The sequence below is a fragment of the Anguilla rostrata genome, chromosome 14 (assembly GCF_018555375.3).
Source record: "Anguilla rostrata isolate EN2019 chromosome 14, ASM1855537v3, whole genome shotgun sequence".
In the NCBI taxonomy this organism is placed as follows: Eukaryota; Metazoa; Chordata; class Actinopteri; order Anguilliformes; family Anguillidae; genus Anguilla; species Anguilla rostrata.
In genome coordinates this window covers 28,738,345-28,753,017 of record NC_057946.1, presented here as the reverse complement: position 1 = coordinate 28,753,017, position 14,673 = coordinate 28,738,345, and the positions used below count along the sequence as shown (strand labels likewise).

The 14,673-nt window shown below is 49.7% G+C and overlaps 1 protein-coding gene across 3 annotated transcripts; it reads left to right on the top strand.

Annotated features, from left to right (window-relative positions):
- smarcb1b (SWI/SNF related, matrix associated, actin dependent regulator of chromatin, subfamily b, member 1b) lies at nt 1–11,025 on the top strand. 3 transcript variants are annotated; one of them, XM_064307932.1, is made up of 9 exons: nt 1–141; nt 714–825; nt 1,048–1,156; nt 3,222–3,359; nt 4,838–4,965; nt 5,501–5,667; nt 6,402–6,592; nt 9,796–9,927; nt 10,199–11,025. In XM_064307932.1, exons 1-9 carry the CDS (start codon nt 58–60, stop codon nt 10,236–10,238), a joined length of 1,101 nt encoding a protein of 366 aa, XP_064164002.1. In that variant the 5' UTR covers nt 1–57; the 3' UTR covers nt 10,239–11,025. The 3 variants fall into 3 exon arrangements, with proteins under 3 accessions (XP_064164002.1, XP_064164001.1, XP_064164003.1); XM_064307931.1 differs by having other exon boundaries at nt 1,027–1,156; XM_064307933.1 differs by lacking the exon at nt 10,199–11,025 and having other exon boundaries at nt 1,027–1,156; nt 9,131–9,900.
- Nucleotides 11,026–14,673: the final 3,648 nt, after the last annotated feature.

Sequence of the window (14,673 nt, the reverse complement as noted above, 5' to 3'; positions counted from 1 at the left end):
CTCTTTCTTTAACATGTGGCCGAGCATGCGCAGTGGGCCTCTTTTGTTACAGCAAAGATGGCGTTGAGCAAAACGTTCGGGCAGAAACCGGTGAAATTCCAGCTAGAACAGGATGGAGATTTTTACATGATTGGATCAGAGGTATGCATGGTGTTGCGGGGAGAACGCAGAATCCGAATATATTTGTATTTCACAATTTCTTGTGCACGTTTAACTGCTGCGCTTTGAAAACGGCCCAGAATGCAACTAGCAGGTTGTGGTAATGTATTCAAGGTGTACCCAGCTAACTAGCTAGCTAACTAACATCTGATTGAATGAATGAACGAATGAGTTGATTATCTAGCTAGACTATCGAACTAACGACGTTTCGTAGCTACTGACTAGTTAGGTAACCAGTTGTAGCACAACATGGTTATCATTTACTTACTTAGTTATATTAAGTGCCTTAGTGGGTGGTGATAGGTTCCTACTTTTAGCTAGCTGATGATGATATCTAGCTAGCTAACATTTCATTTCTAAGTTTAATTAAGGACGACTTGTTTCAGCTAGAAGTAATCTTTAGCTATAGATAATTGTCCAACTGCAGTGGCCATTTATTTTAACTGACTGGCACGTTCGGTAATTTTGTGTGAAAGTTTTGCTAATTAGATGTCAAAGGTTTTGAAACGACCACCAGATTGTGATTGTTGATGTTGCACTTTCTCTTCGCACAGGTGGGCAACTATCTGCGCATGTTCCGTGGCTCCCTGTACAAAAGGTATCCGTCGCTGTGGAGGAGACTCGCGTCCGTCGAAGAGAGGAAGAAGATTGTAGCGTCATCGCACGGTGAGTGATACATTCTTGCCTTTGGTGGAATAGCATAACACCTTCAATTGAACCTCCAATGACGTCAGAGCGGCTGGTTACTCCGGGCAATGGGGCATTAAAGCAAGACTCGCCTTTCCAGACAACGAGGTAGACAGCCACCTAGCATATCCCATCATCTGCTTTTGGACATCAGTGTCTTCAGTGTTTTTTTTGTGTTAGATCATGGTTACACAACTTTAGCCACCAGTGTGACACTGCTGAAGGCGTCTGAGGTGGAGGAGATCTTCGAAGGGAACGATGAGAAGTACAAGGCGGTATCCATCAGCACGGAGCCCCCGGCATACCTCAGGTAGAGTACACGGGGGACCCCGTCTTTTGTCTGTTCGGCGTGGTTGTCGTCATCACATCTCGTAACGTTGCACATTTAGAAGGCCGCTCTTGTCCAGAGTGGCTTATCAGGTGAAGTGCATAAACAACACTGAGATCCAGCGACAGTGTGACGAAATTGTTAGATTCAGATGTACTGTTAGCATAATAAATCTGAGGCAGTGCTCTGCTTTGTCGCTAGGTACCGTACAAACCCAGTAACCTTCTCCTGCCTGGTGACTGAAGCTAAGCAGGACCTGGCCTGGTTAGTACTGATCAAAGCCAGTCTGGGCTTGGTTAGTGCTGAAGCTAAGCAGGACCTGGTTTGTTTAGTACCGAACAAAGCCAGTCTGGGCTTGGTTAATGCTGAAGCTAAACATGAACTGGTTTGTTTAGTACCGAACAAAGCCAGTCTGGGCTTGGTTAGTGCTAAAGCTAAACATGAACTGGTTTGTTTAGTACCGAACAAAGCCAGTCTGAGCTTGGTTAGTGCTAAAGCTAAGCAGGACCTGGTTTGGTTAGTACCGAACAAAGCCAGTCTGGGCTTGGTTAGTGCTAAGGCTAAGCAGGACCTGGTCTGGTTAGTACCGAACAAAGCCAGTCTGGGCTTGGTTAGTACTGAAGCTAAGCAGGACCTGGTTTGTTTAGTACCGAACAAAGCCAGGCTGAGCTTGGTTAATGCTGAAGCTAAACAGGGCTGAGTTTGGTTCATAATGAAGCTGAGCAGCGCAAGGCTTTGCTAATCCTGAAGCTAAGCAGGACTTGGCTTGGTTAATGTTGAAGCTACACTGGGCTGGGCTTGTCTAGTGATGAAGCTGAACTGGGCTGGGCTTGGTTTGTATTGAAGCTAAACCCAGCTGGGTTTGGTTAGTACTTAAGCTAATCTGGACTGGATGTGATTGCTAATGAAGCTAACAGGACACGGTTTGGCTGGTGCTGAAGCTAAGCTGAGCTGTGTTTGGTTAGTGCTGAAGCTAAAGAGGACTAGACTTATTGCTGAAGATAAGCTCGGCTGGGGTTAGTCAGTCTGCCATTGGGAGACCTCTGAGAGAAAGGTTGGTGCTGAAGTGTTACTGTACAACCAGTAGGGGGCAGTCTTTCCTTTGGACCAAGTAGAAAAACAAATGGCCTGATGCCGTGACAAGGACACCGTACTGTGGGAGACGCCATTTTTTGCATGAAACATCATACCGAGGTCCTGGCTCACTGGCTTTACATTCTCAACCACCCCCCCCCCCCCCCCCAGTTTAATTGGCTGGTCTCGCCGGACGAGGGCGTCTGGTCTGGTGAGGGCGTAAATAACACGGTAGGGCTGACTGCACTGTTTACACTGGGTCTGAGTGCCTGAGGATGGGCGGTGAGTGTTCAGTACATCTTCAGTACAGCTTCTGATCAGAGCCAAGCCTCGCTGACTGTTTCGGGGGGGGAGGGGGTTTTGGCCCCACTCTGACCGGTGCGGAAACGCTGTCTGTCGCTCCCCCCCCCAGATTTAATCACACCAGCCGGGAAGAAGTCCTGGTTTGGCTCCGTGCGGCCTGAGTTGTCTTACATGAATGAAGAGCAGCGTAAAAGGCCTTTATATGAACTTGGCTTTACATGAAGATTGGCTTTAAGTCAAAGGCATTGGCTGTGTTTTACATGTGTATTGCACATGTCTGTTTTATCAATGTTATTTTAAAAGTCTGTTGTTTTTCTAAGTGTGGCCCACCTTACTTTTGGCGACCGTTGAAAATGTGAAGGAGTTTAAAGCTCTTAGGCAGTGGTTCTCAGCTCTGGTCCTGCTGGTTTTTGCTGTTTTACTCAACACTTATTTACTCTGAATCTCACCTCCTTTCACGGGTGTGAATTAGTCAGTGATTTTAAGGTGAAAGCAAAAACCAGCAGACCCTACAGCCCACTGGGATCAGGGCTGTAAATCACAGCTCTAAGGCTACGTACAAGCCAGGGGTGTGTGTGTGTGTGGGAGGGGTGGCTCTGGTGGTTGTGGGTGGTGTAGTGACGGTGATTGGTTTATGTGCCTGTCCCTCACGCTGTGACCATGCCATCAGGGAGCAGAAGGCGAAGAGGAACAGCCAATGGGTGCCCACCCTGCCTAACAGCTCCCACCACCTGGACGCCGTGCCCTGCTCCACCTCCATCAACCGCAACCGCATGGGCCGCGACAAGAAGAGGACCTTCCCCCTCTGGTGTGTACACCTTAAATATATATATAAATGTACTGTATATAATATACTGTACAGGCTAAAAGTATTGGGCCACCTGTGGTTTTTTGAGACTTCCAGTAATTAAATTAATTGTAATTAAATCCAAAGGAGGATTTTTTGAGGAAAATCATCTTTTTTTTTAGAAGTCATCTTTTTGTGTTATAGGAGGTAGAAATTGAAAAGAAAAAAAAAAGTTTGTGCTTTGATAGATTTTTCAATAGATGTGCATATATTAACTGAATTCTTATCTACCTGAAGTTTTTATATAATATGCAGTACAGGCTAAAAGCATTGGGCCACCTGGTGGTTTAAAAAAAAAAAAAAAGGTAGAGAAGAATTCAATTCTGCGGGCAAGACAGTGACCCCAAACACACCGCCTGCGCAACCAAAGCATTCATCAGTGGGGAAAAAGTGGATGGTTTTGGCCAAGCCAGTCACCTGATTTAAATCCAAATCCATGCATTTCACTTGCCATCGAAGAGACTGAAGAGAGAAACCCCCTGAAACAACAATCCACTGAGGCTTCAGTGAAGACCTGGAAAGGCATTTCCAAAGGAGACTCCAAATGATTGGAGATGTCTGTGGGTCGTAGACTTGACGCAGCTATTGCATTTAAGAGCTATGCAACCAAATATTAGACTTTATTGCTTTGTTTTAATCCATGAACTTATTTTTACACTGCGGAAAATGGGGCGACTAATCACCATTCCTTGAAATGGTGAATGCAGTGTTGGCTTTTGCAGGGCTGAACATGACGATGTTGTGGGTGGGGGAGGGGGGTGTTCTGGTCCCGAAATGTCTGCGGTCTCCGTGGGAAACGAACTTGCCGATCGGTCGCGTTCCACTTTCCGAGCTCCGCCCCCCTCGGGTTTATTCTGGGACCCGGAGGTGGAACGCGGCCCCGCACCCTGCTGGCTCCGCCCCTCTGGCGCAGTTACGCTCGTTAGTTTCCTCCTGTCTGCTCTCTGTCCACCTCCACTCTGCCTTAAAAAATTATGTGTCGAAAAATTTTTTGTAGCCTCCTGTAAACTGACTTCTCTGTCCTCTCCTGACCCAAATGCTTCAGGGACTGCCAAGGCATCAACCCCTCCCAAGCCCCCCAACCCCACAATCTCCCAATCCCCCCCACCCCCCCTTCACTGGACTAAGATGGGAAAAGCACCCCGCACCACCCTTGCTGTAACTCATGAGTGTCTCGCCAGCCAGTCAGAAGACTGGGCCTCTCTCGTGTGACCCTGTTCCGGAGTGTTCTTGGGTCTTCTGCTCGCAGTCGACTCGAGAGCTCAGGGCTCAGTTGAACAGCTGTATGAATTGTAACATGCAGCCAACAGGTCTCTCCTCTGCATGTTGTACAAGCAACTGTCTCTCTTGTGCGTGTCATTGAGTCTCTCCTGGGCCTATAGTACAGCTGACTGGTCTCTCCTGGGCTGAAAGGTCTCTCTCCCTCTCTCTGTGCACAGCTTTGATGACCATGACCCGGCGGTGATCCATGAGAACGCGGGCCAGTCGGAGGTGCTGGTGCCTATCCGCCTGGACATGGAGATCGACGGGCAGAAGCTCCGCGATGCCTTCACCTGGAACATGAACGGTACAGCTCCGCCCCCTTACATACCGCCCCGCCCTGTTTAACCTGACCCTGCCCCCTTCCGTATGAGTCCACCATGATTGTTATGGGCCATGTCCATTCTGTATGAGCTCACCCTGTTTGACTCCCACAGACACACACACATGCATACACACAGACACCCACAAACACCCGCACTCGCACACATACTAATGTCCACACTGCTCTGCGTGTGTGTGTGTCTGTGTGTGTGTGTGTGTGTGTGTGTGTGTGTTTGTGTTCATGTACATCTGTTTGTTCATATTTGTACGTGTGTGCATGTGTATATATATATACTTGTGTGCGTACCTTTGTATGTGTGTGGTACGTGTGTGTGTGTGTGTGTGTGTACACCTGTGTGTATGTGTGTGTGTGTGTACCTGTGTGAACCTGTGTGTGTGTGTATACGTGTGTGTGTGTGTGTACGTGTGTGTGTGTGTGAACCTGTGTGAACCTGTGTGTGTGTGTGTGTGTGTGTGTGTGTGTGTATGTGTACCCGTACGTGCGCGCATGCGTACAGAGAAGCTCATGACCCCCGAGATGTTTGCGGAGATCCTGTGCGACGACCTGGACCTGAACCCCCTGACCTTCGTGCCGGCCATCGCCTCGGCCATCCGGCAGCAGATCGAGTCCTACCCCACCGACAGCATCCTGGAGGAGCAGACCGACCAGCGCGTCATCATCAAGGTAGGGCCCGGAGGCTGGGGGCGCTGCTGCTGCTGGGGACCCGCCAGGGGGACTCTCTCCTGCACGAGGGACCCCTCTTCCAGCTCCGCTTCCTTGGCTCTGGCACACAGGGCATGGGGCTGAGGAGTTCACCATGCTGTGATTTGCTCGATATCACACAAGCACAGTCAGTGGAAGTTAAAAGGTTGGCTAACTTACCACCTGTGTGAAGATGAGATGAGATTGAAATAAACTGTGACTGTGAACCCTGAGTTAATGTTAACATGCAGTAGGCAATTAATACCAGTCCGACTCTGTCACATCATTGCTTCAAGTCTCTTAACAAAGAGAGCTCACAGTATCCTAGGTAACGTTAGCGTAGCACAAATCATTGGGGGCATTCTGCACAAGTTATTTCAGAAATAACGGGAGAACCCCAAAGTGGGTCTTGCTCTCATGATGTTGAAGCGGTGCATTGACTAAAGACACAAAGAAAACCTTAATGCTTAATTGCAGTTTGCTCAGCTGGAGATCGAGACCACAGAGCCACATATCAACTGGAACAGCTAATCCTTATGCCACAGCTTTGGATAGCTGCTCCAGCTGTTTGAGTCTTTTATTTCCTTTATGTGGCTTGGCTTCCTGTTTCATTTGGGTCCTCTGGGCTAGTTTCCTGTTTGAGGCTTCATTTCCTGTTTGATGGTGGGTTCTGTTCTCTGGTTGCTTGTTTTATTGGAGGCCTGTTTGTTCCGCAGCTGAACATCCACGTGGGGAACATCTCTCTGGTGGACCAGTTCGAGTGGGACATGTCGGAGAAGGAGAACTCTCCGGAAACCTTCGCCCTGAAGCTGTGCTCGGAGCTGGGCCTTGGGGGCGAGTTCGTCACCACCATCGCCTACAGCATCCGCGGCCAGCTCAGCTGGCACCAGAGGACTTACGCCTTCAGGTACCGCCCGGCCCCGCCCCCTCTGCTCTGCCTGGCCACGCCTCCTCTGTCCAGCCCCGCCCCTCACTGTCTAACCTCGCCTCCTCTGTCCAGCCCTGCCCCTCACTGCCCAGCCCCGCCTCCTCTGTCCAGCCCCGCCCCTCACTGTCCAGCCACGCCTCCTCTGTCCAGCCCCACCCCTCACTGTCCAGCCACGCCTCCTCTGTCCAGCCCCGCCCCACACTGCCCCACCCCATCTTTCGCTGCCTTCACTGCTGGTGGCGGAGCTTGGTTACAAACGCGTTGCTTCATAGACGTTTTAACGAGGACGTGCACAGAAAGCAGCAGGCAGTGGCCAGGGGCAGGGCACGCGACTGTAGCCGAACCCGCAGGCAGTGGCCAGGGGCAGGGCACGCGACTGTAGCCGAACCCGCAGGCAGTGGCCAGGGGCAGGGGACGCGACTGTAGCGGAACCCGCAGGCAGTGGCCAGGGGCAGGGGACGCGACTGTAGCCGAACCCGCAGGCAGTGGCCAGGGGCAGGGGACGCGACTGTAGCCGAACCCGCAGCCTGGCGGTCGGCTGTAGGGGCGGAGCTTTCCGTTTATTCTGCGGGACCGTAACCAGAGTAGGCGGAGCTTAGCACTGAAGCGCTGCTCCCGCAGTGTTCTCTCTGTACACTGCGTCTTGTGTAGAGCGCAGAGTTAGCGTTAGCGTTAGCGCGGGTTAGCGCCCCGTTCGGAGTGGATTTAGCACTGCTCCGGTTCCCAGCATGCTCTAGCACTCCATTTGCACCACACACACAGCATCTGTGGCACACAAGCTGCACACAGGAATGGCACTGTATGGAATCCCGGTTTTGTCAAAATTAAATGCCTTTATGATATGAATAATCCTATGAATAAATGCAGAAATGTATTTAAATGAGTCAATTAATTGCGAAATAATTCCGCAATGAAATGATGCCCAACTCATTGAATGAAGTATTATTTCGTGGTGCTCACTTTCAGAATAACATTTAATTTCATTTTTATTTCATAATATCAGGTTTTATATCAACATGGCTTTTCTCTAGAGGCTACTTTTATTTCGTAATGGTACTCTTCCAAATAGCACATTTCCAAATAGCTCTCTTTCCATTTCATCGCAACGCTTCATATCACGACACGTATTTCTTGGAGTGGTCACCTGTCAGTCAACCTGAGTGGGCGGGGCCAGGCAAGATCGTTGGATGCTCACAGGTTCACACTTCCACCGGGTCTGTTTGCTTCACCCCTCTTGCACTCTCCAGTGGGTTTTCTGATCACAGATTTTACATTTCTCACACAGCAGTATTCACTTCTTAAGTTAATTTTAATTGCGATATTGATGCTGCTTAATGAAATTGTTTTATTTCAGAATTTCAAGATGGAGGTGGCATTCGAAGCAGCGTGTTTTCTGTGTGCCCGTGTCGAACAGTTCCGTGGACGCAGAACTCCTTGCGTTTCTCTTACCCTCTTTATCATTCTCCCGCGGTACTGCGGTGGTTATTTCAGCCCTGTCCCCTCATCTCCCCTCTCCCTGGTACTTTAGCTCTCAGGGTCTGGGAGAATTATCAGAGCCCTCCACTGCATCTGGCAAGCGTTGTCGCGTGTTAAAATAGCCCCTGCACCAAAATTTATATCGCTTCGGAAAAAACAGATTGCTCGGATTTGTCTCAAAGGGATAAATCGCCACGTTAGCATCCCAAGCTTTATAATGACACACGCAGTAGTGGCAAGTGGGAAAACTGCACAGGATCATCAGCGCTCAGACTGTGCTGTTTTAACGATGCTCAGACTGTGCTGTTCTAACGATGCTCAGACTGTGCTGTTTTAACTATGCTCAGACTGTGCTGTTTTAACTATGCTCAGACTGTGCTGTTTTAACGATACTCAGAATGTGCTGTTTTAACGATGCTCAGACTGTGCTGTTTTAACGATGCTCAGACTGTGCTGTTTTAACGATGCTCAGACTGTGCTGTTTTAACGATGCTCAGACTGTGCTGTTTTAACGATGCTCAGACTGTGCTGTTTTAACGATGCTCAGACTGTGCTGTTTTAACGATGCTCAGAATGTGCTGATCTTCTGATGTCAACGTGCGTTGTTAACACTCAGGATGGCGTTTTAAGCGATGCTCAGAATGTCTGTCTTCTGTTGTGACCAGGGCCATTGTTGACACCTGGAGAGCGTTGAGAAAGTGCTGCTTCTTCTGGTGTAACCGCTCACGCCTGCGTTACGTGTGTCAGTGGTTCTATTCAGGGGTCTAGCGTCGCTGCTTGCTGTGTGTTGTGAGAGCTCTCGGTTGTGTGCATCTGTGGTGTTTTGCTGCTGTTCGTGTGTGTGTGGTGTGTTGTGTGTGTGTTGTGGTGTGTGTGTGTGTGTGTGTGTGTGTGTGTACTGGTGGGGAGGCTGCTTTGCTTGTTTCTCTCTCTTGTCGGTGTTGATTTGGGATGTGGGGGCTGACTCTGGCTCTTTATGCTGTGTGATTTTTATTTTTAATTGCAAACCTAACCCTGCTTCTCACTGTCTGTCCCCAATAGGTCTGATTTCAGGTCAATATTCTTGTCCTTTAGCCCCTCCCCCCTCCTTCCCTCCACGCCCTCTGTCCCAGCGCATGACCTCTGACCCCACGAAGCTGAGTACTCTCCTCTCCGTCCCTGCCTGTCACACTGCCCCCCTCCCTGCTGAGGACTAACCTGGGGGGGCATCTCTGTTTGGGTTTGAGGAGGGAAATGGTCAAAGTAGTGATGTCACTGTAGGGGCCAGTAACTCTGCTGGTTTTTGGAGGATTTCAGCATAACAGCACCTCGTTTAAATCGCCATTTGGCTAATGAGTCCACACACTTTGTTTCTGAGGCCTACCCCATCTGATTACAGAGACCACAGAAGCCTGACTTGGGATTGATGCCCTTTGTGTAAAATAATGAAAACCATGAAACACATTTAACGATACACACAGATTTAGCGTCATCACTTCTCAATGCACGGTGCTTTTGTGAACATGCAACATGTGCACAGAATTAGTGGTAGAAGAGATAAGACAGTAAAAACCGATGTGCGAAAATATATAAAATGTGGATTGTTTCTCCCCCCCCCCCCTTTTGGGAGACCCCCCTGCTTTACATTCTCGTCCCGCTGGGAGGGCATGCTTACGCATTAGCAGCGTCACTGACTGTCCTTGGCCGTGATGTCATTTCCTGCACAGCGAGAACCCCCTGCCCACGGTGGAAATCGCCATCCGCAACACGGGCGACGCTGACCAGTGGTGCCCCCTGCTGGAGACCCTGACTGACGCGGAGATGGAGAAGAAGATCAGAGACCAGGACCGGAACACCAGGTGAATTTCTCTGCCTGCGTCCCAGCCAACCTCCCCCCACCTGTCCAGATCCCCCTGGCCTCCACCTTTCCACCTCCACCTGTCTGAATTTTCATAGCAGTGCTGTTCATAAATCCTAAATGGCCGTTAGCCTGACCTGCACGTTCGTGCACGCTGCTGTAAACGTCTGCAGTGAAACTTGCTGCTGTTCTGCGTTAATATTTCAGTGCAGGCTTTGAGGTACTTGTTTCGCAAGGTGAACCTCTCACCCGTGTCTGTGTTTCCCTTTCAGGCGAATGAGGAGGCTGGCCAACACCGCCCCGGCCTGGTAAACGTGGACGAAGCGCAGAGGAAGCCACGTCAGCGGTCAAAGCTTTTAGGACTCACGCGGGGGCGGCCGTTTGGGTGAACGAGCCGCCCCCAATAACACAACACCAGAGACATTCCCTCCCCCCTACCCACTCATCTGGGACACAGCAGAGCGCTCACACTGATCCTGGGTCAGGGCCCAGCGCAGGCCTCCCTAGCGTTGCACCCAGATCAGCGTTCTCCTGGCCGAACCTCTGCTTGCTTACGTCCTCACATCATCGCTCACAGACGCTCCCAGTGTGGCCACATAGCCAGGAGACTCCCCCTGTAGAGAACCATCGACTCGTAATGTCTGTCATCAAGCCGATAGTGTGTTTAGTTTGTATAGGTGCTGAGCGAACCATGTCGTGAGCTCCACTACTTGGGCCTAGATTTCCGTTACAGTTTTTCTTCAACTTCTGTGGCTCACAATTAAATGCAGCTATTTCAAGCCAAGGCAAGATAAATCCACCAAGCCACATTTCAGTCTTTTATTATTATTATTGTTATTATTATCATATAGCTATCTTCACAACATGATGCTCCAGGCTGCTGATCAGTTAAATTATTTAAAACGCTGCGAGGGACTGTTAGTTCAGTCATATAGATAACGTAAATAGTTGCATATGTTTGTGAAAAATAGCAGTACTGTATTTTCAATTTGTGAGTGAACTGTTGTGGACGAACATTGACTGAATCCAGGCCTTAGTATTATTATTTTTTCCTCTTTTTCCATATTTTTTTGTAATAAAGTCTGTACTTAAGAACTTCCCTGGCCTGTCCGCATGCATTTGCTCAATGAGATCTCCAGCTGTTGAATGAGGTGTGCTTTGTTAGGGTTGGAGTGAAAACCCACAGGACGGTGGATCTCCAGGAACTCTAATTTTGCACAGGATACAGTGGTCTGATTAGCTGACGTGCAAGAGGCTATTGCGAGTGGAAAGTTTCTTGGTTGGGTTGAGCTGCAAGCTGAATTAACAGTTGGTGACGGCTCTTTGTGGACGCCGCCCGGCTCGACTCACCCTTGGAGCCCCAGTTATACGGCGTTTTGCAGTGTCATAGCCAGGAAACGTTGTTTCCACTTTTGACTTTATGCGAGATTGCGCCGTCTTTGATATGGACCGCAGCTGGAACGGCTTCACACACAACGGTCGTAATGGTCCTGTGTAAAAAGCAAAGGCTGCAGCACATTACAATTAATAGACCGAATCCCGGCATCTGAACCTGGTTTAATCGGCTGCAATACGAACGGCTATGGGCCGCGCCACACTGCCGGTATCCGGCGAGTTATCTCTTCAGTTCTCACGCACAAAATAAGAAACGTCGCTTGTCCGAGACGCCGGTGACTGGAGACGGCGAGATTCAACAAAGCCGCAAATGTACTGTGAATCCGCCGCGTGCTATCGGCGACCAGTACGTTAGAACAGCGAATCGGAAGCGCGAGCGAGAGCTTTCACATCATGGCTCCGTTACCTTGAACCGCTCTGGCACGACGGCGCTGAATCCTGCTGCCCTCCAACACACACGCATGTAATTGGTAGGATGCCTTTGTCCTTATCCACAACCCACCGCTAGTAAGCGTATTGGGGAACTTTCCAGATGCTCTCCCCCGCACCTGCAATCCACCCGCAGACTCCCTCCCCCTCCCGAAAATGCAATCGCCCGCACGTGCTGAAAGTCCACTGTGTGTGGGTTAACGGGTTTTCCCCACACCGCCGTTTCCTCAGCATTTATAGTCGGTAATTGTGAGGCAGTGGATTCCTAGGATGTCTCTCCGTCGTTCATTTTGAAGTAATTGTGAGTGCGCCAATGTGAAAGTGTGCAGCGCTCTCTCATGTGTACATAATTCCTACATTCATTCTCTGCTTTTATCCTAACGCCTGTCTGAATTCATTACATGTTATATTTCCCTTTGTCCTCGCATGCAAGGACCAAACCCAGTAAGTGAATTTACTCTTGGTATCTTACTCTTGGCACAAATGTTTTTTTTTTAAATGCAGGGAGAAAAATGCCTTTGTTATGTTCAGTAATAAAACGTCAGGGGCTGTTAAGCATATGCTCTGGAGGGGCCAGGACCGGTGCGGGCCTGTGCTGTCCTGCGGGGGTCTGGGGGTGGGGTTATTGTGCGCACAGTACAGGTATGGTTTCCCCTTTTTTTGCTATTTGACTTTTACCCTGAGGACGTGCAGATGACTGTGAAATGTATAAGCGCTCTTGCCTCGCGGTCTCGCATGCCTTCCTGTGCGGCTGTATGCTGTGGCCGTTTTAAAGGCGTGTTGGAATAGAAGGAATTGGCCCCGCTGTCTCTGTACGGATCCGGACCGCGGCCGGTGAGATCTGCGGCTGTCGTCCCTGTAGAGCAGTGGTGACCAACCCTGTTCCTGGAGATCTACCGTCCTGTAGGCTTTCATTTCAACCCTAATTTGGCACACCTGACTCTACTAATTAGCAGCTCAGTGAGATCTCTAGCTGTTGAATGAGGTGTGCTTTGGTACGGTTGGAATGAAAACCTACTGGGTGGTAGAACTCCAGGAACGGGGTTGGTCACCACTGCTGCAGAGGCTACGCGTGGTTACCGCATGGCCCGAGTGCGGGACCGTTCATTGGTGTTTCATCGCTCGCTGGCGACCCCTGCTGGTCAACAGATCTCCTGCCGTCTGCTTGGTGAAGCTGCACGTCAAGTGTCTTCCTCTGCCTCATGCCTCTGTAAGCTTGGCTTGTGAAAAGAAACAGCCGGCAACATCACAGCTCTGTCCGAAGCAGCTTACTTGCATACTATTGAGTATACAACACGTCTGCAACTTGTATACTCAATAGTGGGCAAGTAAGCTGATTCAGACATGGCCCTCGTCTTTCAGAAGACAATCACAGATGTATGCAGTTCTGAATTGGCTTCCATAATCACTGCATGAATGCAGCTGTAAATAGCTACTTTGACATTGGGGAGGCAATGGGGCATGCCCGACTGCAGAAGGGTTCATGCTGGTGACTGTTTAAAGGCCTCTTGATCAGGCTGGAGTGTAAGGTCTCGCCCTGGTGACTGTAACACGGTGGTGTAGATGTGCTCAGACTGTAAAGGCTGTAACACAGTGGTGTAGATGTGCTCAGACTGTAAAGGCTGTAACGCACAGTGGTGTAGATGTGCTCAGACTGTAAGGAGTGTGGACACACGGTGGTGTAGATGTGCTCAGACTGTAAAGGCTGTAACACAGTGGTGTAGATGTGCTCAGACTGTAAGGCTGTAACACAGTGGTGTAGATGTGCTCAGACTGTAAAGGCTGTAACACAGTGGTGTAGATGTGCTCAGACTGTAAAGGCTGTAACACAGTGGTGTAGATGTGCTCAGACTGTAAAGGCTGTAATGCACGGTGGTGTAGATGTGCTCAGACTGTAAAGGCTGTAACACAGTGGTGTAGATGTGCTCAGACTGTAAAGGCTGTAACACAGTGGTGTAGATGTGCTCAGACTGTAAAGGCTGTAACACAGTGGTGTAGATGTGCTCAGACTGTAAAGGCTGTGACACACGGTGGTGTAGATGTGCTCAGACTGTAAAGGCTGTAACGCACAGTGGTGTAGATGTGCTCAGACTGTAAAGGCTGTAACACAGTGGTGTAGATGTGCTCAGACTGTAAAGGCTGTAACGCACAGTGGTGTAGATGTGCTCAGACTGTAAAGGCTGTAACACACGGTGGTGTAGATGTGCTCAGACTGTAAAGGCTGTAACACAGTGGTGTAGATGTGCTCAGACTGTAAAGGCTGTAACGCACAGTGGTGTAGATGTGCTCAGACTGTAAAGGCTGTAACACACAGTGGTGTAGATGTGCTCAGACTGTAAAGGCTGTAACACACAGTGGTTTAGATGTGCTCAGACTGTAAAGGCTGTAACACAGTGGTGTAGATGTGCTCAGACTGTAAAGGCTGTAACACACAGTGGTGTAGATGTGCTCAGACTGTAAAGGCTGTAACGCACGGTGGTGTAGATGTGCTCAGACTGTAAAGGCTGTAACGCACAGTGGTGTAGATGTGCTTGCTCAGGCTGTAGCTGAAGCGCTCGCAGTGGTGGAGAAGCACTTTCTCTTTCATCTCCTCCGTATGACAGTGATCAATGCTGTGTCCCCCCGGGCCCTGCAGTGTCCTTTGGACGGGAGTTGAAAACTGCTCACGCAGGCGATTGCTGTTTATTTTTAAGAACAACACAGGGTTCTGTTCAGTGTTGCATTTGACTGAACCGGTACACCTCTGTAGCCCCCGGTCATAATTATGTATGAAAACCTCAGCCTGTCTGCACAGACTGTCTCGTGTAACAAGGCCAGTGTTTCTGGAAGACGGTGCCACGCCTCTGAGTCTATGCCCCAGAACGCAGACTCTGCAGGTTTAACTCCAGCCCTGGAGGGCAGCTGGATCTGCGCATAAATGCCG

Bases quoted from the DNA above. Each gene is read 5' to 3' on its own strand.
- smarcb1b (XM_064307931.1), top strand. From the start codon at position 58: ATGGCGTTGAGCAAAACGTTCGGGCAGAAACCGGTGAAATTCCAGCTA. The intron at 1,157-3,221 runs GTAGAGTACACG...CCATGCCATCAG, and splicing joins GAGCCCCCGGCATACCTCAG to GGAGCAGAAGGCGAAGAGGA. The intron at 6,593-9,795 runs GTACCGCCCGGC...TTTCCTGCACAG, and splicing joins CAGAGGACTTACGCCTTCAG to CGAGAACCCCCTGCCCACGG.